General features: G+C 39.7%; 1 protein-coding gene across 3 annotated transcripts in view; it reads left to right on the plus strand.

Moving 5' to 3' along the window:
• Positions 1–1,154: 1,154 nt before the first annotated feature.
• The window catches only part of MCPH1 (microcephalin 1), a 389,489-nt gene continuing 365,733 nt past the window's right edge, over positions 1,155–24,910 (plus strand). Inside the window, exons 1-3 of one of the 3 annotated variants that reach the window (XM_069065408.1) lie at positions 1,157–1,453; positions 7,919–8,010; positions 10,819–10,937. In XM_069065408.1, coding sequence (XP_068921509.1) covers positions 1,396–1,453; positions 7,919–8,010; positions 10,819–10,937 — 269 coding nt within the window. In that variant the 5' untranslated portion in view covers positions 1,157–1,395. Of the gene's footprint in view, positions 1,454–7,901; positions 8,011–10,818; positions 10,938–24,910 lie in introns of all 3 variants that reach the window. The other 2 variants (XM_069065410.1, XM_069065409.1) reach the window with 2 other exon arrangements.

The raw sequence follows: 24,910 nt of genomic DNA on the forward strand, positions 1-24,910 counted from the left end.
AAATGAATGTTAAAAATTATCTTTACACGTGATTGGAAAAGAACACCCCATGCTTCATAAATGCTAGGTGATAGGAATCTGCTTACATTTAAGAACAGTTCATCTTGCATTGCTAAAGAAAATTAATCTCACATCTGATATGCTCTTCCAGTCCTACCAATTTCCCATCATCTCCTTCCAAAGCTTTCATTTTAGTAGAATTCAAAGAAAAATGCTGAAACAGTAGTAGACAGAAGGAAATCAGAAAAGATAGTTAAGGTCTTGGGTAATCTTCATCACCTTTGAACAAGGGCAAGTGCTTTATTCAACTACTTCCTTCTTGATTTGCAAACGACTCACAGATAGCATGCCTGGTATTATTCATTCAGCAAGACCAGGGCTTCAGTTAAACCTGCTAATTAACTCAAAGAGGAAGTTTGTAACAGTTTGAAACAACGGGTTCAACAAAGTGAATGTTCCCAGGCACAAAAATTACCGTTATTTTGCTACAGAGAGGGAAGCTACGTCCTTTGGCCCGAGACCTCAAAACTCGCACAAACAACTTTGTGGCAACCTTCAACAGAGTGGCAGGCTGCAGTGAATGAGGCTTAGATGCAAGCTGCGACGGGACAATACTTAAAAGACCCTTGATCCGCCGAGCCATAGACTGGAGCACTTGATTATTTAGGTAAAGATAAAGTAAAGTGCTTAGAAATCTGCTCTTAGGGACTTGGCTGATTCACCTAAAAAACAGACAACCAATGCAGAGGCTGAGAGAAGGGGCGGAGCCGGATCGCGCGGGAGGTTTGAATTAGGGAAGCCTACAATCAAGTTTCAAACTTGAAACTTCTTGCTCTGGACCAGCTTGTCTAGCTAGACCGGTTTCGGGGCCGGAAGCCACAATTAATCCACTCCCGGTTTTGGTTCCTGCAGTGCGAAGAGACCTTAAGAGGCTTGTCATTCCGACTTTCCTTAAGTATAATAACAGCATCATCATAACAATCCACCTCAATGTGTGGAAAATTTCTAAGCCTTAAAGTTCAATGCAAATGAGAGCTGGAAGTGAAACAAATAGGCCTTCTGGGGCTTTAAAAAAGTTTAGAAATTGACCAGGGAAGGCAAGGATTGGAGAAAGTGCTCTCCCGGCCTCGGGGAATTGGGGGTGGGGGCAGGCGTGGAGGAGGGCGGTCCTTAAGTTTCTTACTAAAAGCTGCAGACAGAGCCGCCCCCAGCCCTTCTCCTCAATTCATGGGCTACTACTGCCTGGGTCGCCACGAAAAGGCGGAAAAAGTGGATTTATTTTTGCGTCTAAGAATCCGGAAGGGCTTTAAATTCTCTCGGCGCACGCGCAGTGTTGTCCGTCTAAAGGGGCCTCGGGCCTGGAAGTAGGAAGCGTGGGCAGCTCCAGGCTGCGTTATGGCCACCTCGGGGCCTGCGGGTTCGCCGCGACCCGGGGGCAAGCCCATCTTGAAAGGTAGAGAGACCACGGGCTAGACCGTCCTCCTTTCTTCTCATTCCGCCCTGTCTCTCCTCAGCCTTCCTGGATAGCCCCACAGCGGTCAGGTCGCCGGCTCCAGGCGGGGAGGGAGTGGGGGGGCGGGTGTAAGGTCGGGGGAGGACAGGGCTAGAGGAGGGGATGGGGGGGGGGGTTCTGGAGGGAGAGAGGGTTAAGGATCTCGTGAAAGGAACGTGAAGAGAGAAGAGATTGTCCATTCTGAACCAAGTGGTAACCGCGTCCCAGACACTAAACCTCTCCGGGCCTGTTTCTTCTTCAGTAAAATGAGGGGGGTTTGGACTATTGATGATTCTTGAATTCCCTTCCAGACCTACATCTGTAGTCCTGGGATTGAGGGGACAGAACAGTAAAAGTGCTTCTATTCAGAAACTGGAGTAGGCTGAAATTAACCCCATCAATTCTTCCCCCCCCCCCCCCATTCGGTTGATTTCAAAAGCTACTTCATGTATAATGAAAAGAACGCTGGAGGGTTTGCAGAAAAAGGACTTTTGGTCCAATTCAGCCTTTTCCGTAGAGAAGTCCCTAAACCTCTGCCGATCCCTCTTTCTCTTCTTTAAAAGAGGAAATTGGCATAAATAGACCTGAGGGCACTAAATCTCTGATTATAAACATTTGTTAAGCTCCTGTTGTAGCACCTTTGAATAATAGACCAGATACTTGGGAAGACAGATAAAAACAGAACAGTGCCTTGAGAGTTTGTATTTTATTGGGGGAGAGCCGTATACTTACAAGTAAATACAAAGCATAGATAAGTGAGACTAAGGAAAGGCCTCCTATAAGAGCTGGCACCTGAGCTCCAAATTACTAGAGGCCGAAGGGAACTTTCTAAGCATAGGATACGAGGTGTGTAAAGGCAAGCATCCAAACATGGAATGTCTTGTAAGGAGAGCAGCAGGTACTGTTGTAGGTCAGTTTGGTTGGAGTGAAGGGGGAGTAATGTGAAGGCAGTTTTTAGAAAGATGGGTTGGAATCATGAAGGGCTATGAATGCCATATACAGGAATTTTTTCTTTCTCTTTTTCTAGAGACAGAAACAGGGAGTGGTGGTGAAAAGATCAGAATTGTGCTTCTGAAATATCAGTTTGGTAGCTGTGTAGAAGATGATAGATTGGAGAGGGAAGAAACTGGATGAAGGGACACCAGCTAAGTAGATTTTTTTCAGGCTGTTGGCTTTGTACAGGGAGGGAATAACACTAAAGCAAGAGTTGTAGAGCTAGAATAAATACTTTTGCAGCTAATTGAATATAGGAGGACAAGAAAGTTGAAAATGATTCTGAAGTTTCAAATTTGACTGCCTGGGTAGGATGGTGATGCCCCTCAGTTCTCTCAGCCTCTTAATCCTAAAACCTCTCAGTCGTAGGATCTAAAGATTACAGATATAGAGCTGGGTAATCAACTACTAATATCCTCAAATTACAGATTAGGAAACTGAGTCCTAGAAAGGATAAATTATTTACCTGAGGTTATACAGGTAGCAAGAAGGGATCTTCCAGCTCTAAATCTATAATTCTAGGACTGGGATAGAGACATGAAGTTGCTGATGGGACTGAGTAGAAAAGCAGGAAATGAGGAACTAGGCAGCTAAAGGCGTTGGATGAGTTGAGGCTGAAGGATCAAGAAAACTGAGGATCTCAGACCTGATGGCAATGAAGAGACTGTTTTGCCGTGGGCTGCTCAGTGTCCAGCACTTAGCATGATTTAGAAACGTGAATAAGAAATGACCAGGCCATGTGGATAGTTCAAGGAAGAATGATGAACTCCATTTATTGATTCTTAGGACAAGGTTTTTATAGAGCAATGAGACAAAGGAAGGGATGTCAAGTATTCATTTCATTATCTTAGTCTGTCATATCCTGGAAGTAGCATGGCGTAAGGCCTTTTGTTCTCTAGGTGCCAGAGAGTCTTAGGAAAAGTCAGTTAACTCCTTCCATATGCAGTCACATTACAAAGGATGCTCTGGAGAGGTGGCTTCAAGGCCTGAAGCCAAAGCCACATCATCAAATACATCTGCATAGGAACTGACCACCTAAGAATTCAAATATTTGGTTTTGAACAACTAAAGTCTTGGGGCAGAGCCTGTTGGTCTCAGAACTCAGACAACATCCTTATAAGTGTAACCCACATCAAAAGAACTCAGGAGCTAACTTGAGGAAAAGTCCCTTCTCAAAGAGGTCGTTGATATTCTGGTCCACCGATATCAAGGTAATTATCTCAAGTCCTGGCTCGGGCCTCTTTGGCTCCCAACAGTTTGGAGGGAATGACTAAATCAGAGGACTGGTTGAAGATTTTGAGGAACCAGGGCTGCCAATGGCAGTTATCTGAGGTGCCAAGAACTTCTCTTCAAATATCCCTCCAACATCTTCCCATCAATCTCTTTGTTTACTCCAGTCCTAAAGGAAGACAGTTTATAACCTATCTCCATCCTACCATTCTAAACTTTGGTTTTTTTTTTCACACCCTTTCCTTCCCTCTCCCCCCCCCCCCCAATCCAGCTACAATGGCCTATTTACTATCACTCAAACAACATTCCATTTCTGGTCTCTGTGCCTTGGTTTTGGCTGTTCCCTATGCTTGGGGTGCTCTTTCCTCCCCTCTGCCTCTTAGAATACCTGTATTCTTTCAAGACTCAAGTCTAGGTGCTGTGGTTATGGGATTACCTTCCAACTACTGTCTTTGTACCTTATAAATACTTATTTCTTTACATACTGTTTTACCCTATTAGAATGTAAACTCCCTGAGGTCAGTAACTATTTTTTACCTTTCTTTATGTAGAGCCTTTCCCCACATTGTAAACACATTAATTGTTGATTGATAAACTAACATCCAGTCCCTTTTTCTCTGCCCCTTTTCAGTCATTCCTAGGCAAAGCCACCCTAGGTGGATGGACTTATCATAAAATTAAGAGCTGAAAGACAGTAACATCTAGTTCAACTGAATCCCAGGCAGGGGAGAGGAAGGAAGGAAGGGAGGAACTGATGCCCAAAGTGACACAGTAACTAGCAGTATGCAGTAATTGTTCCATTATATGAGCTCTCTCCCTTCCTACTTTTAGGTCCAAACATTTATCTGTTCAACGGTTCTGTTTCATTTGTCCTACTCCATTTAAGCCCACCTTACCTGAGGTTATACAGGTAGCAAGAAGGGATCTTCTGCTTTAAAAATCTAGGGCTTCCCCATTTTGTATATTTTTTTGTGTTGCTTTAAGCTTTAAAAAGCTTTCTTCTCAACAGCTTGGTGATTAGGCCAGCTCTCTGATTCTGTGAACATAACTATTCCTTTTTTACAGATGAGTAAACTAAGGGAATAGAGATGCATTGCTCGCTTTTTCATAGTTTGTGAATTCTAGTAAGTTTCAGAAAATAATTATTGACCCAGATCTTCTGTTTTCCTGGTGTGGTACTCTTTTCATTATGTTGTAGCAATGGGGCATTATGAGAATTTGGAGTCTAGGGACCTGCATTCCAGTCATTGCTTGACCACTTAATTTTGTGATGTAGATTTGGTTTGAGGATGACATAAAAGTATTTTGAATATTTCTCTATTTGTAGGATTCAGTGGACCTCTGAAAATGAAAACACAAAAGAGAATCTGATGAGGTCTTTTGCTAGACTTCCCACCCTTGAACTGGCCCAGGACACCACGTCTATAGCCTCCAGCTACTTCTCACCCTAAATCACTCATTGACCTCATTAAGTCCTCCTGAAGACTCTCCCCAAACTCCTCTTCTAGACCACCCCTGGATTCCTCCCACAACCTTCTGTATATACCCCATCCTGTCTTCATGTTTGAGAGAGCGCCATAGAATAGTGAAAGCACCATAGAATGACCTAGCACAGACTTACTCTGTGTCTAATGCAAAGGAACTTTTAATAAATTTTACTTTTCTTTGGCTGAGAAGACTAGAGTCGAATTCTTTTGGCAGGACACGGCATGTTGGTATTTTGGGGTCTCCAGAGCAACCCTAACCCTCTTAGTGGGTAACCTCTTTGAAGAAGTTACCAGTTCAAGGATGGGAAGTCTAGCAATAGACCTGCCTCATCAAATGGGATGATTCAATCAAGAGCCCAAGGGAGGTTCTCAGAGCTTGTACCTCAAGGACTCCAGGAGAGCTCAGAGGAGGCTCCCAGAGCCCTTACCTCATCAAATCCATTAATCTCAATTTAAGAGATAGCTAGGTGGCAAAGTGGATAGAGCCTGAAGGCAGGAAGATCTGAGTTCAAATAGGGTCTCAGACACTTTCTAGCTACGTGACTCTGGGCAAGTCACTTAACTTCCTTTTGTCTAAATCTACAGGAGAAGAAATAGCAAACCAGTCCAGTTTCTTTGCCAAGAGAATAATGGTGTGTTGTGCTCTATGAGGTCATGAAGAGTCAGATAGGACTGAACAACAAATACTAGGTTGTCCTAACTTTTGTGAGGCTTCTTGGTAGTGGGATAGTCTACTAATGAGGCTAGTCACTGTGAGGATAGGACTCTGATATTGTCAGGCATAACAGAGACGTACTTCTGGGGGTAGTACCACAAAGTAGGAAAACAAGGTGAAATATAAAGATCTTATGGATCTCTAAGAGAAACTGCCATCTTACCTTTTTGTTTTTGTTTATTTTTAGGGTTTAGTGTGGTTTACTGGGTAAAATATTAGACTTGGGAGTCAGAAGACCAGTGCCTGGCACATAATAGGGACTCACTAAATAGTTATTGATCAGAATTGTATTGAAGACCTTAATTGGCTCAAAAAGACTCCATGCTCTACTACTTATGGTTTATGTAACACTCTTACCTGGGGGTACTCTACCTAAAGGCAATTGTAAATTTTGATCCAAATTTTTAAACTTTTCCTTTTTGTTTTTTCCCTTAAAGACCAGTCTTAACCTCAAATCCCCCAGGCTTTTGTTGATTGGTCAACAATAGGTCCCTCTGTCAAATTCCACTTGGTCTTTGTTTGGACCTACATTGGCTTAGAAGAGTGTAAATAAGAATTGTTTGTTTTTTGGCCAGAAACCCTGAGGCTTTTTCCCTCCCAAATCTTTTTTTTTTTTTTAAGGAGGCCATTCTTTGCCTCTTTTCTGATTAAACCAAGGCTTAATCTGCTGCCAGAGTTAAACTGAGACCTGTTAAAGACCTTCCCTTGAAAAGGCTAAGGACTACCACTGCATCCTGGGCCATCTCCTGTTGGCTTAATCCATATCTGGCCACTGGACCCAGATTGCTCCAGAGGTAAAAGTGAGACTGGTGACATTGCAAAGTCCTCCCTCCCTTAAATCCCATTCACTTGAGTGACATAGCATCACCTCTCTGATGTCACAGTCCTTTTCTAGAAAGAAGGACAAGCAGTAATCTCCTTGAGTGTGCTCATCTGTAAAATGGGATAGTGATTATCTCAAAGAATAATTGAAAGAATCAAAATGTATGTAAAGTCACTTGTGAAACTTAAAAGCACTATGTTTATCAGATTGTTTTATTATATTCTGTCTCTCTGGAGGTGGGTTCAAAACAAGGGTTGAGTTTTGTTTCCATTTAAACTTTTCTGTAAAAATTAAAAATATTGCTATGTGTAGATGATTACATAGAAGAAAAGGTTTTTACTTTTCTTTCTCTGTACATGTACATGGCCTATGCATATTTCAAGCAATCCAATGAATGCTAAAATTAGTCTTTTTAAGCAGGGTCAGTTTCTTTCTGATAAATCTTTGGTTGTAATTCTTATTGAACGGCAAAAGAATGATTTGATTTGTACACCATCTTTTCTCTTTCTTTTCTGGTAAATGTGTTATCAAGTAGTAAAACACCAAACAGATAAACCCTGAGGAAAGAGAAAAGGATCTGAATACTCCAAAATTTAGACAATCAACCTTCGAATAAATAATTAGATTCCTTCATTAAGTATATCCTGGCTAGTCTTGTTGCTCACTATTTTTTCCCCAGTCATGTTCAACTCTTTGTGACCCCATTTGAATCACATTCCTATGCAAAGATGCTGGAGTGGTTTGCCATTTGGTTCACATTTGGCAAAATTATTTGGAGTAGTTTGCCATTTCCTTCTTCAGTTTATTTTACAGATGAGGAAACTTTCCCAGGGTCACACAGCTAGTAAGTATCTGAGGTCAGATTTAAAGTAAGGAAAGATTCTAATGCTAGACCCATCATTCTATCCATTGTACCACTTAGCTTCCCAGTAGTAGATGTAAGATCATTTGAAAAATAGGATTGGCTATTATACTATTAATATTCTGGCAATTAATATGACATTACATCAGCTTTACTGGCAGTGGCTTTGCATTTACACCTCTGTTTAACACATTTAAAAAGCAAAGGTAAGTTTCTGTTCAGAAAAAAAGGACTCCCAGACAGAATTTGAAATCCTTGGTGAAAGGGTATTTGTGCAGATATTATGTAGTCCATGTTAGTGTATTTTTTTTTTCAGATGTTGTTGCATATGTTGAAGTATGGTCATCTAGTGGAGTAGAAAATTATTCAAAAACTTTTGTGAATCAACTCCTGAGTATGGGAGCAAAAGTAAGTAAAATTACTTTTCTCAATGTGCATCTGACCCTTCTTTGATCTCTAATGAAACGTACTTTTTTTTCCCCTGCTTTGGAAATTCCTGTGGCCATAGGATACAGAAAAGATCAAGTGGTAGTGTGACCAAGAATTGCTTAGGTTATAGAATCATAGAATAAGAGCTGACACAGAATTTCCAGATCTTTGAATCCATCCTCCTAATTATAAAATGTTAAAGCCCAGAGAGGGGAAGCAGCTTGCTCAGAAACACCCAGATATAAGTAACAGAGCTGAGATTAGGATGCCAAGGCATGGTTATTCTACTGTTAAAACATGTATTTTATTATAACAACTCCAGAGGAATTATCTTGATTCTTTAATTGCTGTGGAATTTTATGGAGCAGTACTTTAATGGATCTGTTATTTCAATTAGTCAACCAGTTGTTAAATATTCATTAACTGCCTAGAATGTAAGTACTATGTTGGGATAAAGGATATAAGAATACAAAGAGAAGACAACATTCTCAGCCCCATAGGACCTTCCATTCTCCGAACAGTGGAGGGGAATGACATGTACATATGTATAAAATACATAACAGATACAAGGTAATATGGGAGAGGAGAGGGAGTCACTATCATCTGGAAGACCATGAAAGACCTGGTGCAGAAGATGAGGCAGGCATGGTTTCCAGGAGTGGGGAACCTCTGGCCCAGAGGCAACATGTGGCCTTCTAGGTCCTTGGGTGTGGCTTTTTGACTGAATCAAAGTTTTACAGAACAAATCCTATTATTAAGGGGATTTGTTCTGTGAAGTTTGGATTCAGTCAAAGGATCATACTTGAGGGCCTAGAGGGTCACAGGTTCTGCACCCCTGGTTTAGACATACATTAGTATAATTATTTTGCCTTATTGTGTGGTGGATCATTTGGAATGGGAAGACACCCCGAGGCTTGGAGATCAGTTAGAAGGCTGTTTATTGTTAGTCTAGTCAAGAAGTTATAAAGGTTGGAACTAGATTTGTGCCGGTGTGAATGCAGACAAAGCTGTATAAGAAAGATTTGACTGGCCACGTGGCGTGAGAGTAAGGAGTTAAGAATAGCACTCAGGTTGTGACTCAAGTGATTGGAAAGAGGTGGGGCCTTTGCTAGAAACAGGTTTAGTGGCACAGTTCACAGCCCATCCTTTTCATCATTCCTTTTCATCTTGTGATACTGTACCATAAGAAATGATGAACTTAAAACATGCACAGAAACATGGGAAGACATTTATATGAATTGAGAGAGCGAACAAAATCATGAAGATAGTATGTATAATGACTATGACAACACGAATGCAAAGAACAAACAAACGAGCTTGATGCAGTGTACTTCAAATGACCAGGCTTGCACCCTAGGAAGAAATGAAAAAAAAAAATGGCACCTTCCTCTAGTTCTTTGCTGTGATCACTGACCACAAAATTCAGAGTTCGAAGGGACCACAGTGGCCTTCTAGTCAATCCATACAGAAAAGAATCTCTGCTGTAATATTGTTGAGGTGGGGGCCCTGCCCACCCAAAAACTGTTGGGATTTCATGATGTTTTCTGGTGGAACCGTCTCAAAGAATTCAGAGTCACCACCTCTAATCCAAGTATAGGCATTTATTTAGATTTATGCTTCTCATGAAGTGGGCTAAGTTCCAAGAGGAACTAGCAACTTCAGAGAAAGCAAGATGTATTTTTATAGGTTAAAGATGCAATTACATAACAGAAATTTACATAGAACATAGGAATATGATTACTATTAAAAAGGCAGGAGTAGTTTGTTAAGGGATTAGGTATTGGAGGAGGGGTGCCATCTATGATTCAGTGGTTAAATATTCTGGTCATGCTGCTCTCCAATTGGCTAGCTATTGTAGTCCTGTCTGGTCAAGATAGATAGTTAGGTATTGTGGTCTTGTCTTGGGCTAAGATGGATGATGTGATTGTGATTGAATACGAGAACATGCCTATTTATGTGGGAATGGGTCTGGGGGCAGTGACTAGGTAGAGGCAGTAGGTGGGTTTCCATCATATTAACATACCTGCTGTTTCTGTGGGAACTGAGAGTTCAGGGACACACCTGTTGTTTCAGTGATTAGTGATGAATATATGAAGTTAGGACATGGGGAGAGGGGGGTAGGTATAGTGGGCCTGCTGTTCAGTGGGCCCGGACCTATAATGAAGTTAGAATATTGGGGTTGGGGGCAGCTTTCTTAGGATTCCATCAATGTAATCTGCAAGTGGTCAGACTTATGGTAGGGGACTTAAGGGGGTGAAATATTTTATATACTATCAGACCTTGGTTGATTAGTTTCAATTAACTGCTTTTTATCCTTTTTTTTTGTTACAAGCTGGAGTGGGGGGAGTGAAGATTATATTCAGAAATTTAAGTTCAGTTAAAAACTAAAGATATCAGTGAAAATTTAAAATGGAAAAAAAATCTCCCTTAAGCAATATTTTGTTAAAGATTCCTGATCTCATTCTCTTCTCTCTTTTTAATGGACCTTTTATAGTTATGTCATATATCCAATTTGAGTTAGTGTGGTATATAGTGTAATGTGTTGGTCTATGCTAGTTTTACCAAACTGCTTTTATGATTTATGTTCTTGGGTTTATCAAATGCTGGTCTCCTATTTTTTTTTATTTGTTTATCTGGTATGTTAAACTGACCTATTTTTTGTTGATCTTTCTAAACTGATCTACTTTTCTGTATGACTTTAAAAGAATGAGTGGGTTTTTTTTTTTTTTTGGTCTGACAAATTTGTGGCTTTATTAACTATAGAACACTTTCATTTTGATTCCACAGGTTTCAAAAACTTTCAACAGAAATGTAACTCATGTTATATTTAAGGAAGGATATCAGAGCACTTGGGACAAAGCACAGAAGTATGGTGTAAAGCTTGTTTCAGTCCTGTGGGTTGAAAGGTAAGTAGTACTTAAAACAGGATCTCAGAAATGGACATTTTTTCTTTTCAAAGCGTAGGTTATACTCAGTCTCTTTATAAAAGACCTTTGCTACAAAACTGTCTACTGTTTTGCAAAAGCATTTCATGCTGATGACCTGGTGTAATATTTCCAGATAGTTTTATCTTAGTTTTAGAGAAAATTAATTTCACACTTTAAAGCAGGTATAAAAATATACCACTTGTTCACATATATTCTAGAACCAGATAGATCAGAATAGTATTTTCCAAAACTTTCCCAATCCTATGGGCAGAGTTTGCATTTTGGCCTTTCGGTTTCTCCTCCTAACAAGAAGCAAGCTGACTTTACCTCCTGTGCTCACCTCTCATGCAGTCCTGCCTGAGTAGGAATAACTTAAGGAGTGCAAGGACCTGTGTGTCTCACTCAGTACTTAATGCTGGTCGTGGAGTGAAGAAGTGGACAAAGAGTAAGCGTTAGAAAGGCAATAATGAGCCAACTTACCTTTTATGTTATCCATCCCAGAATTCCCCTTAGGGCCATGGAGCATATCCTAATTCCTTTGCGTCCTATCTTTTGTTATTTAGAAATGGCCTTGATAGCTCACATTTGTAAAACCTTCCAAGTATTATAAGATGTTTTACACACATTATCTTATTTGATTAGAATAAGAATAGCACAGATCCTACACATCTATTTGTACTATTTCCAAGTTTTTTGTTTTGTGTTGTGTTGTTTTTGGAGGGGGGGAAAGCAGGGCAATTGGGGTGACTTGCCCAAGGTCACCCAGCTAGTAAGTGTTAAGTGTCAGAATCTGGATTTGAACTCAGTTCCTCCTCACTCCAGGGCCAGTGCTGTATTCACTGTGCCACCTAGCTGTCCCTACACTTCCAGTTTTGATTAGAATGGGAAGGGAAGAAAAAGGAATGTTTTTTATAGGTAGCAGAGAAAACACTAAGGAGCCTAGAATTTCGTATTAAGATTCAAAGTGGCCAATTCTACAAAGTGAGGATGGATTTCAGGATGGATTTCATTTAATATAACTTCAGGAATGGGAGGGACATAAATTCCCAAGCTCCATAGTTGTTCCTGGACCAGTGGACTGGTTCTGAGGCTATGAAGAATCATGAGTTGACCTTATACTTATCAATAACATGACATCATATTAACACCAACACAGTGATGGTAGTTCACCAGTGTATTTGATACAGACCATAGGCACCTGCTATGTATATGCTAGACACTTTGCTAAGTAAACACTTTAATAAATATTATCTCATTTGATCCTTATAATGTCCTGATAGTTAGATGCTATTATTATTCCCATTTTACTTTTAAGAAAACTGAGGCAATAAGGGGCAGCTAGGTGGCTCAGTGAATAGAGCAGAGGCCCTGGAGTCAGGAGGATCTGAGTTCAAATCCAGCCTAAGACACTTAACACAAAAACTAGCTGTGTGACCTTGAGCAAGTCACTTAACCCCAACTGCCCGCCAAAAAGCAAAAAAAAAAAAAAAACCCACAAAAGAACAAAAACCTAAGGCAGTAGAGTCAAGTGACTTGTTTAGGGTCACACAGCTAGGAAGTATATGAGACCAAATTTAAAATCAGATCTTCCCGATTCCAGGCACAGTGCTCTATCCATTGTTTTGCCAGCTGGAGTATTTATAAATAAGAATAAAAATTGTTGTTAATTGTGCTTTGGTTTCTTATCCATATGGGAACTCCTTTTAGTGGTACAGATTACAATCCCTCTATTCCTAATCTTGTAGGATTCTTTTAGTAAATCCTGTAGCTCCTTCTGGGCTTTTTAATATTTGGTGGATGCTTGTCCAACACTCTACCTGTCCATCTTTTATTCTTCATTCTTGCTGTTGGTTTCCCTGCCTAAATTCCTTCAGCATGTCAGTGCATCTTCCACACAGTTTCCAAAATGAAACTCCTACTATACAATTCTAACCATGCTACTGTTCTGATCAAAAAGCTCTGGTGGTGTATTATTCTCTGGAATAAAATTCAAACCTCTCTACTTGGCATTTAAAGCTCTTCACAGTTTGACTCCATCTTGCCTATCCAGGCTTATTATATATGGCTCCCCTTCATGTAATCAACATTCTAGCCAAGTTGGCCTACTTGCTTTTCCGCCGTCTCCATGCCTAGAACACCTACGTGCCTAGAATTCACTTCTTAAGAATCTCTAATTACTTTAGCTTGACTTATCTGCAACCTCTTTTCTTTGCTGACTTTCTTGCCCCTCTCCCAAAATTATTTTGTCCATATTTAATCTATTTACTCCCTGCATCTCCTTAAATGTAAGCTTCATGAGGGTGATGGGTTGTTTTGTTTTTTGGGGTTTTGTTGTTATTGTAGTGGCTGGCACATAGTAAATGCTAAACATCCTAATGGAGCTTAGAGGCATGTAAATAGTTTATGGTCTGAATCAAATATACAGGTGAATTAGCATAATCATGTTGGTGTTAATGTCATGTTATTGATAATTATAGAATCAATTCTTGATTATAGTCATTCAATATTCATGCATTCAATAAACATCTGCTAAACTACTACTATATGCTAGGCACTGTGCTAAGAGCTGACGACATGAAAAGAATCAAATGAGTCAGAGCTTACAGTCTAATAGAGCAGAAAGCATGAAAGAAATGTAGCCAAAGCAAGCTATATACAAAATAAATAGGAAATAATTAAAAGAAGGAAAGCACTGGAATTAAAAGGGATTAGGAAAGGCTTCTTGTAGAAGGTAGGATTTTAGTTGGAACTAAATTTAAGAAGCCAGGGAGGTCAGTAGTAAGAGCAGAGGAGGGAGAACGTTCTAGGGATGGCAGACAGAGAAAATTCCATAGTCGTAGAACCACCCATTGGTCCAGGAGTTTGGGAATAGCCATTAATGTTTGTCCTATTCCTGAAGTTACATTTAACAATATCTACTTACACTGTATAGAGTTGGCCATTGAATCTTTTTTTTTTATTTTTTATTTTTTTAAATAAGCAGTCGGGGTTAAGTAACTTGCTCAAGGTTACATGGCCAGGTGTTTCTGGGTGGGTGCTAAGTGTCTGAGCCCGGGATTCCATCTCCAGGTCTTCTCAACACTGGAGCTGGTGCTCTTACTCGCTGTGCTACCTGGCCGCCCCTGGCCATTGAATCTTAACACCAAATCCTAGCCTCCTTATTTCTTTGTGGGATGGCAATAACAATTTAACCACTCTCTAACTTGCTGGAAGGAATCCAGACCCCTGTGCGCTACAGGTATATAGGGAGAAAGTGGTTTTGGAAGCTTGGGTTTGGAATTATCCCCTTGTGTAACTTTGCCCTTGCAATGTTTGCTACCATTGTCCTACATTGTTATTCTGTTTCTGCCTGATACTTGGGTATGTGGGTGAGGGTTGGAGGAAATGGGTTTTGGTGTCCTTGAGGAGATTGGAGTTCCTTTGCAAGTTTCTCCTTGTCTTTGTGTATCAGTTTGTTGCTGAAGGGATTTGGGAGTTCCTGAACTGGTTTGGTTAAGAATTGACAAATGATACCCATTGACCTCTAGCTAGTACTTAGAACTGGTGTCTGAGAGTATTTCTGAGATCCGGCTTATATTTGGCAGTAAAAGAACCTTGGGAGAAGATGATTAAATTATAGATCTAAAATGGAAAGGGACATTAGTTTCTTTTCCTGTCCACATTTTGTAAAAATAGAAACTGAGATTCAGTGAACTTATGACTTGCCCCAAATCACAAAGAAGAAGGATTTGAACCCAAGTCCTCCGACTACAAGTTCATTGCTCTTTCCACTGCACCTTCCACAGTAGTAATAATAAAGATTCACAATAAAAAAAATTACGGAGAAAATTCTTTCATTCTTTCAATATTGTAAATGTAATTCAATACAAAGAGGACTAGCTCTGGTGTCAAAGGATCTGGATTCAAAATCCACCACTGATAATTTTCACCTATGTGACCATGGGCAATACCCATAACTTCCTTGGGCCTCAATTTTCTCATCTGTAAATTGTGGGGTTTGGATGCAGTAACTTTTGAGATTCCTTCCAGCTATAGATCTGGGATCTAAGGAACCTTCATTAAAACTTCAGATAGCAGCAATACCAAATAATTAGAATTTCTTTTCATTTACTTTGTCAACTCATTGTTAGAAGCATTAATGAGATGTTTCATTTTCATTTGGACTAGATAATCTCTAAAAGTCTTTTCTAGTTCTAAAATTCTATGGTTCTATTCTCCAAATGCAAAGAGAAATAGAAGAAAGACAGAAGAATGGGATAATAATCATAATCCCTATGTTAGAGGCTTCTTCCTGACCTGAAGGTGTAGGGTGGACTTTGGGTGAACTTCTCCAGCTCATTGCTTCCATGAAGATAAAAGGTCATTCCTGCCACCTCCAAACCTACCACTACTAAGCATTAAAGGTACACACAAACTGAAAATAGAAACAAGTTTGTTTAGTGACTCTGGGATACAGATATGACTCATATCAGACAGCCCATAGGAAATCATGGTACCCACCATTAAGCAGCTCTTACTTCAGAGGCCTATGTAGCCTCCAACTCTTAAAGCCTTCCCTAGGTAGGGCCTCCTAAGGGGCCTTTGGCATTGTATCTCCATGGCAGTAAATGCTCATTTCTGCAGCTCACTTAGCTATACTTAGAGCTAGCCAGTTTGTAAGTGCCTTCTGAGTAGGGATTGTTTTATTCTTTGGATCTCCAGAGCCTGGCGCATAATGATAGATGCTTGTTAATTGATTATACCTTTAGTGGCCCTGACAATGTTCTTTTTTTTTTTTTTCTAAATAACATTGCTTGACTTCCAAGCCCTTGCCTCTTGCAGTTTTTGGCAAATAGTATCACATATCTTTAGTATAGAGTCTTATCTTGTCCCTTTATCTCCCTGTAATTTTCCTTACCTTCTAACAGATGTCTTCTCTGCAGTGAACAGTCCTCTTCAATTACTAGTAGATGCTGATAAGCTGTTCTTATTCTTTGGTAGGGAAGAGTAGAAACAAAGAACATAGCACACCTGTCTTTGCAGAGTGTTTGTAGTTTGATACCCATATCCACCAGGGTGACTCCATTTTGCTTTTCGTGACTCGACACAAGAGCCTTTATAGGGGGCTTTTTCCAGTTACTTGTTGTCTTATAGTGATTTATCACAATTTGCATCCTTCCCCCATCCCCCTTAGCACCCAGTGTGTCTTGTAACAAGTTCTTAACCTATTTTGTGTCATGTATCCTTTTGATACTCTGATGAAGCCTTAGGCTAATGTTTTAAATGAATAAAATAAAATACATAGGATTACAAAGGAAACCATTTATGTTGAAATAAAGATATGTTTTTCCCCCCATTCAATTTCATAGAACCCCTGAAATCTGATTTCTAGATTAAGAAATCCTGGTCTAGAGGCTTGAGGGAGAACCTTATTCTTCTTAAAGTTGTCTCTCAGTCAACCCTAATTCCTCCTGGAAGATCTGAAGAATTCAGATTTTTCAGGCTCTTTGTAGTAGCATCTAGGGCAGGATTTCTTTGCTTTTTTTGTGTTGTGGATCTTTTTTTTCAGTCTAGTGAAGCCTGTTGACCCCGTTTCAGAATGTTTTTAATTGCACAAAATAAAACACAGAATTAAAAAAAAATTATGTTGAATTGTGGTTTATTTGTTTTTTTAAGTTCATAAACTGCAGTTAAAAAATTGTCATCTAGGGGAAAAAAGAGTCATTCCTTCTATCTAATGGGTTACCTACTTAGCTGTAGGGTACTTTCTTACCTATCCTGATGACTCTGAAATCAACATATAAAACTTTAGGTTGTTTTTTTTTTAAGGGTTTTGTTGTTGAGTCATTTCAGTAGTGTTCAACTCTTCATGACCCCATTTGGGGTTTTCTTGGCAAAGATACTGGAATGGTTTGCCATGTCCTGCTCCAGCTCATTTTACAGATAAAGAAACTGAGGCAAACAAGGCTAAGTGACTTGCCTAGAGTCATACAACTATTAAGTTTATGAGACTAGATTTGAACTCAGGTCTTCCTGTCTCCAGGACCAGGGCTCTATCCACTGTGCAACCTAGCTAAGAGTTTTTACTATTCATCAATACAGGAAGGTATATAAATTTTAAAATTATAGAAGTTTTAGTCATTAATCCCGGCCTTCCACAAAAGCTTCCACTAAGCTCTAGATTTTCTTGCCAAAATAATTTGGGTTTTATAAAGCCAAATCTGACCCCCTAAGGCAGTGGTGTCAAATTCAAATAAAAATGGGAGTATTGGTGTAGAAAGCCACACATTAACATTATGCATGCTGTATTATATTTTGATTTAATTTGTTAGACATTTCCCAATTGAATTTTGATCTTGTTTGGCCAGTAGGTTTTAAGGTTTACATCTCTGCTCCAAGGTGTCCTCTGATACATTAGTGTAAACTCAGAAAGAGGACCACTAGACCATATATAAGGGTTACTGAGGTCTGTCTCTTGATTTACTTTTAAAATATAATATTATTTATCTTGTATTTTTATTTATTTAGCTAAGTATTTCCCAATTATTTTATAATCTGCTTCAGGCCACACTCGAGTGTTGTGGGTTGCATACAGAAGTGTATTTGACACCTCTACTCTGGTGGGTTTAAGACATATTCTGTAATGATTTTCCATATCCTTCTCTGAAGTTCTTTGGCTCTGGGGGTTCTTTTGAGGTAAGGATTCTTACCTTGATACTTTAAGTAAGAAACACCTTTCCCTGTCTGGTCTTCAAAGTTTCCTTCTAGGGCTTCCTCCCTGCTGCTCAGTCCTGGAAGTCCTCTTTCCTCACCCTTCATCAGTAAGCATTTATTAAGAGTCTGTTGTATTTTATGGACTGTGCCTAGGGGCTGGGGCTGCAAATTTGAAAATCATCTTGTTTTTTGCCCTCAGCCTGAGAAGTTTTCATGTCCCATTTCTTTTTGTCTGCTTGCTTTTTCTGAAAGCATGAGCTGTTTGTTATAGCTTATTCTGCTCATATCTTCATATATTGCCTTAGATTGAGCCCTTATTCTAGCTGGGTACATGTACATCTTTGAACTTGGGTTCTGCATGGCAGCTGTCCGTAAGATTCCATCAGACTGAAATCCTTTTCCTATTCAGAGTCTTTGACTTCTGTTGTACTTTCCAAGTTCCTGTTTCCCATGAAGGTTTCCAGCTCCCTGGCAGAAGTAAGATAATAGATACACTCTGGGACCAGTGAATATTTCACTTTTTTGCTAGCCTTATTAGTTGGACCAATATGTCCATGTTCTTTGGTATAGTTAATTACTCAGCTGCAACACCACCCAGTTAGTTTTTTATGTATGACCTCCTTTATGAGAGATTTACAATAGGAAAAAACATAAATAGATAGCAGTTAACATGATCTTAACCTCTTGGTGCTGAGAAACGAGACAATTCTCCCCTCCTTTAAAGACAATACACTACTAAATAATTTTAAAAGATTAATTTTATTGCATGGAAATTAATAATTAGTACTCAAAGGCAAAATTGTCATATTTTTAAAAAATGAACATTATGCCAGTGGTATTAATTTACCACTGAAATTTACTGGCATTTAAAATAAAAATAATTAACTCATTTTTTTTGCGATTGGCTTATGAAATAATAATAATGTCAGTTGACATTTATATAGTGCTTAAAGGATTGCAGAGTGCTTTTTTACATGAAATATTTCCTTTGAGCTTCACAGCAAACCCTGTGAGGTAGTAGCTACAGGTATTATTTTCCAGATGAGGAAACAAGCTGAGAGAAGATAAAGGACTTCCCTTGAATTGTACAAGTAGATATCTAATGCAGCATTCAAACACAGGTCTTCCTGGCTTTAAATAGAGCATTCTGTTTTTCTAGTTGCATCTACATTTTTAAAAAATTACTAATTTTAATCCCTAACCATTTTGCTGTGAAATTTTTCTGAAAAGCTGAACTTTAAATGGGTAAATCACTAGATGTCACTAGAGTCCTATTTTGTTTCCTTCATTCTGGGAGCAATGCCAGACATCGAGAAACAAGACAAAGTTGACTGTCCCTTTCTGTGGATAGAATGGATGATTTCTCAAGCAGTAGTGATATTCTTTCTCTAGATTCATATGGAGCTGGAAGCAGTGGACTTCAGAATCAATTTGGTCCAAGTTGTTTACAGCCATTGAAGAAAAACATGGCTCATGGAGTCAACTGCATGACTTCTTGTATTTGGAAGCAGAGGAAGGAAATGACCAATTTACTACTTTTAAAACTGGTCTTTTGGTCCTGCCTACTTTACCGTTTTGTGGTGAGGATTAAATAAAACAGCTGCTTTGATGGATATCTGGGTTTATTGATACAGGGTATCCTCTCCAAAGATGAGGATCATAGCCATCCACACCTCATTCTGTGAGTCACTTATTCATCACATCCTTTTATTAATTCCACATGGGTCCCCCCTCCAGTGTACTAGGGGCCTATTTCTAGGTCTTCTTCAAACAGAATAGCACCTCAGACACTCTTTCAACAAGGTGTCTCCTTTGTTGCATATATTGAAATCATTGAAAAGTTGTTGAAAGTTGCAACAGTAGAAAACTTTGGCTCTGATGATTAGTGCCAATGAGGCAAAAAACAGGGAGAACTAAAATTACCAAAGGTGTTTGCTACCATTGTGAAAAATACAGACTTATGTGACAGGCATAGAAAACCAGATATTTTCTTCTTCTCGCCCCTAAGTTCCATACTGACACTCCTCTGCTCTATCTTTCACATCTCTGCCTCTGTACAATCTGAATCCCATTCCTGGAATGTTTTTCTTCCTTATCTTTACCTTATAGAATCTCTGCCTTCTTTCAGAAGCACAGCTCAGGTGCCACCTCCTAATGGAGGTATTTCCTAATTCCAATAACTATTCATATTCTCCTGCCAGAATTTATTTTGTTTATGCTCTATATTTGACATGTACTTATTTTAATGAAAAATAATGTCAACATAAAACCAACTTTTAAAATAAAAAATAACATGTATAGATTTTTAACTTATAAAAATAACCATATTAATGATATTAATATGTTGTGTGGGCCTGTCTTTTGGTGCAGTGTTTCTCAAAATGTGTTATCTTTAATGACACTGCATATATACTGCATATAATTCTTTTTCAACTACTTTTATAATCTGTCCCTCCCAAAATTTTAAAATAAAATAAAATAGATACCTCAGTATTTATATGCATGCATGTACTTATCTTTGACATGTTTCTCCCCTCCCCCCAGAAGAACATAAGCTTCTTAAAGAAATACACTTCCTTTTTAAAAAAAATTCTTAGTGCCTAGCATTGCCCCTGGTACAAATAGTAAGCATTTAATAAATGCTTGTTGAAGTAAACTGAATATTTAGGATTATTTTTAACTTAGCAGGTTAGGGTTCCTTTTAACTAGTGAACTTTCCATCATCTCTCTCTCTTTTTTTTTAAAGCAATTGGGGTTGAGTAACTTGCTCAAGGTTACATGACCAGTTGTTTTGTTTGGGTGCCAAGTTCCATGATCTCTTATAAGGTCCTTTGGTTTGTGTGAGATATTCAGTGCTATAGCAGAGATAAACGTATGTCTGTGGGTTGTGCCAAAGGGTTTTATGTGCCACTTCATCTGTTTCATACCCTGGGTATCCCTGAATCATTTAACAAATACCGAGAACCTGCTTTGCTCTTATAATTGTCCAAGTGCTGTGGAATTACAGAAGAAGTGTAAGGCAAAAATCATCGTTGAATATTACCTTATTAAATACATTGTCATGAGAGTATATTGTAGGGATTTTAAAAAATGAGGTAGAGATAAATTAAGGGTGAGAAGAATGAGGAAATAGGCAAGATGTGAGTTAGATCAATCAGTCAATATGTATTTTTTAAATTTATTGTTATGAAAAACAAAGGTTTTCCTTGGAAAGAGTAATGGATTTGGAGTCACAAGACCTAGCCTGAAGCGCAGCTTTGCTACATGTTAGCTCTGTGACTGGGCAATTCACTGAACTTCTGAGTCTTAATTCCTTTATTTGTATAGTGGGAGTAGTGGTTGTATTATCTCCCACATAAGGTTGTTGTGAGGGCCAATAATATATATGATGCACTTTGCAAATCTTAAAATTCTATGAAAATATAAGATACAGGCTGAGGGAGAATTAAAAAGTGGGGGGAGTGTGAACAAAAGCTAATTGGGTGAGAACTAATTTACTACTCAGGAAGACTGAGGAGACAGCCTAATGGGAGTGTCTATAGATGGGGAGTGATGGCTATGGAGGAGAGAGTGAGGCTGAACATTTTGTACAGCTCTACCTCACTTAAATCCAATTCACTTGAATGTCAGGACATCACCATTCTGATATCTTTGATCACCTTCAAAAATAAGGACCAGGGAGTAGAAGCAGGACCTCCCTGCTGCTCCAGCTTCCACCTTCCTCAATCCATGTAAAAAGGGGACTCTAAACAAACTTGGGAGCCGCAGAACCCATAAAATGACACAGAGAAGCTAACCTCCCGCTGAGGACAGCCCAGCAGGCCAGCAGGAATCTGCCAGCACAGCACTCTGAGAGCCAAGCCCAGCCCCACACCGAGGCTTTAGCCCCAGGGCGGGCCTGACCAGCTGCTCTGGAGGGACTCCAGATCAGCAGCAGCTGTGGCCCTTTCCAGATTTATCAACTCACAGATACAAAGGACAAAGTGAGAGGTCAGTGCAGTCTGGGACCAGTAAGTGGAAGTGCTTGGCTTTTGCCCCTGGGGCGAGAAGCTGCTGAGGCGCCAGCACAGCCAGCCAGCACCATGTGGCAGCTTCAGCTCCTGGCCTGCAGAGTGGAGGGGGACCAAGCACCATTGTGAGGGGTAATCGCTCTTGCTTTAACCTGCTTGGATCTGGATTGCAGTCTAGGGTGGAGGTCCTGGGATGTGAGTCCAGCTTGCCAGAGTGTGTGGAGACCTCAGAGAGAGCACCCATCTAATACCTCTGGCAGCTGAGAAAACCCCAGCAGTTGGGACAAAAGCTCCCCTGTCTGGTGGCACAGTTCTGCTGTGGCAAAAAACACAGGGGTCAAGTGACTGAGGGGCGACACGACCAGGCAAAGGAAACAAAGCAGACAGAAGATTCCAACATTACACTCCTATTTTGGAGACAAAAAGGAGCAAAGCATGGAACAGGAGGAAGACAGTGATGTCAGAACTCCTGCACCAAAAGCTTCAAAGGAAAATACAAGCTGGTTACAGGCCATAGAGGACCTTAAGAAGCAGATAAGAGAAGTGGAGGAAAACTTGGGAAGAGAAATGAGAACAATGCAAGAAAATTACAAAATAAGAATCAACAGCCTGACTGAGGAAAATAACACTTTAAAAAACAGACTTACTCAAGTGGCAAAAGAGGCTCAAAAAGGTAATGAGAAGAAGAATGCCTTAAAAAGTCAAATTTGCCAGATGGAAAAAGAATCTCAAAAGCTCAATGAGGAGAATCATGGCTTCAGAATTAGACTGGAGCAAATGGAAGCTAATGACTTTATGAGAAATCAAGATGCTGTTAAACAGATCCAAACAAATGAAAGAATAGAAGGCAATGTGAACTATCTCATGGGAAAAACCACTGACCTGGAAAATAGATCCAGGAGAGATAATTTAAAAATTATTGGACTGCCTGAAAGGCATGATTAAAGGAAGAACTTAGAAATCATCGTCCAGGAAGTTCTCAAAGAAAACTGCCGTGATGTTTTAGAACCAGAGGGCAAAATAGAGGTTAAAAGAATTCACCAATCACCTCCTGAAAAAGATCCCAAAAAGAAAACTCCTAGGAATATTATAGCCAGGTTGTGCAATTCCCAGATTAAGGAGAGAATATTACAAGCAGCCAGGAAGAAACAATTTGAATATTGTGGAAACACAATCAGGATAACCCAGGATCTGGCAGCTTCTACACTGAGGGATCGAAGGGCTTGGAATATGATATTCCGGAGGGCAAAGGAGCTGGGATTAAAACCAAGAGTCACCTACCCAGCAAAACTGAGTATCATGTTTCAGGGGAAAATATGGTCATTCAGTGGAATAGAGGACTTTCAAGCATTCTTAATGAAAAAACCAGAGTTGAACAGAAAATTTGACATTCAGATACAAGAAGCAAGAGAAGCATGAAAAGGTAAACAGGGAAAAGAAATCATAAGGGACTTATCAAAGTTGAGCTATTAACATTCCTACATGGAAAAACAATAATTTTAACTTGTGAAATTTTTCTCAGTCGTTGAAGGGAATATATATGTCTATATATGAGGGTATATGGGCATATGAATACATATGTGAATGTGTGTATATATGTTTACAGGTATACATAGATTAGAGGGCACAGGACCAATTTAACAGGAAGGGATGATACTTAAAAGGTGAAATTAACAGGTGAGAGAGGAGATGGGGAGAGACAGAATCAGGTAAACGATCTCATACAGAAGAGGCAAGGGAAATTGGTTACAATAGAGGGTAAGACTAGGAAGGCAAAAGGGAATGGGTCAACCTTATTCCCATTGAATTTGACTTGAGGAGGGAATGAAATACACACTAAATAGGGTATCTGACCCTACAGGAGAGTAGCGGGGGGGAGGAGATTAGAGGGGGGAGGATGGAAGGGGGGGCAGGGGGGGAGGGAAGTTAGAAGCACCCACTTTTGAAAAGGGACAGGATCTAGGGGTGGCCAGGTAGCACAGCAAGTAAGAGTACCGGCTCCAGTGTTGAGAATACCTGGAGATCGAATCCCGGGCTCAGACACTTAGCACCCACCCAGAAACACCTGGCCGTGTAACCTTGAGCAAGTTACTTAACCCCAATTGCTTAGGGGTGGCCAGCTGGCTCAGCGAGTAAGAGTACCGGCTCCAGTGTTGGGACGACCTGGAGATCGAATCCCGGGCTCAGACACTCAGCACCACACCCAGAAATAACTGGCCGTGTAACCTTGAGCAACTTAACCCCGATTGCTAAAAAAAAAAAAAAAAAAAAAAAAAAAAAGGGACAGGATCAAAGTAGAGAATAGAACAAGTGAGAGGTAGGATAGGAGGGAGGGAAATATAGTCAGTCTCTTACAATATATCTACTATGTTATTGTTTTGCATTAGCCACACATGTATATCCTATACTGAACTGCTTATCTTCCCAGTAAGGGTGGGTGACAAGGGAGGAAGGGAATGAATCTGGAATTCAAAGTTTTAAAATGAAATATTCAAATATGTATGTATGTGTATATAAATATATATATTTGCGTGTGTGTATATATATATGTATATATACTATTATCAATACTATTTTACATGTAATTGGGAAAGAACATATACAGGCACTGGGGCATAGAGATCCACTGGAAAAGTCAAAAGGGGTATGGGAGAAAATATGGGAGAGACCAGATTGGAGGAGGGGATATCCTGTGGAACTCCTATTTTGGGGCGGTGGGTAGGGGAAAAACGGGGAGAAAATTTGTAACTCAAAATCTGGCGGAAATGAATGATGTAAATCAGAAGTTAATAAAGCATTTGAAAAAAATTTTTTTAAAATAAGGACCAAAAACAATGATGAGGATCTAATGAGTAGGTTAGAGCTTATATCATATCATCAGTCTCACTTAATGCTTGAATTAAATTCAAAACTGAAAACTGAGTCGGATAGGGCTGGCCTGAGGAATGGGATTGGGTGAGTACAGATAGTTCTGGGAATGGAGTAGGATGGCACTAGAGGTTAAGGGGCCATTTGGGAAGAAAGTTGGGCTGGGAGAAGGGGGATGGCCGATATAGAATGTGGAGGGACTTATGTAGGGAAAGTTATCATGGTTCAACATGTTTTACTGTAAAAATGATACAGCTTGGTTTTTTTGGATATCAGGGTCCTGAAATAAAAGTCAGTATCATCCCTGTTCTTTGAGTCAGCTCTTCTTGACCACTAGATGGCAAGATTTTACCATCTTGCATTTTTCTTTTTTAGTTTGTA

Source organism: Petaurus breviceps, unplaced genomic scaffold (assembly GCF_028583685.1).
Source record: "Petaurus breviceps papuanus isolate PSGF00001 unplaced genomic scaffold, PetGlider_PUasm1.0 90686, whole genome shotgun sequence".
Classification (NCBI taxonomy): domain Eukaryota; kingdom Metazoa; phylum Chordata; class Mammalia; order Diprotodontia; family Petauridae; genus Petaurus; species Petaurus breviceps.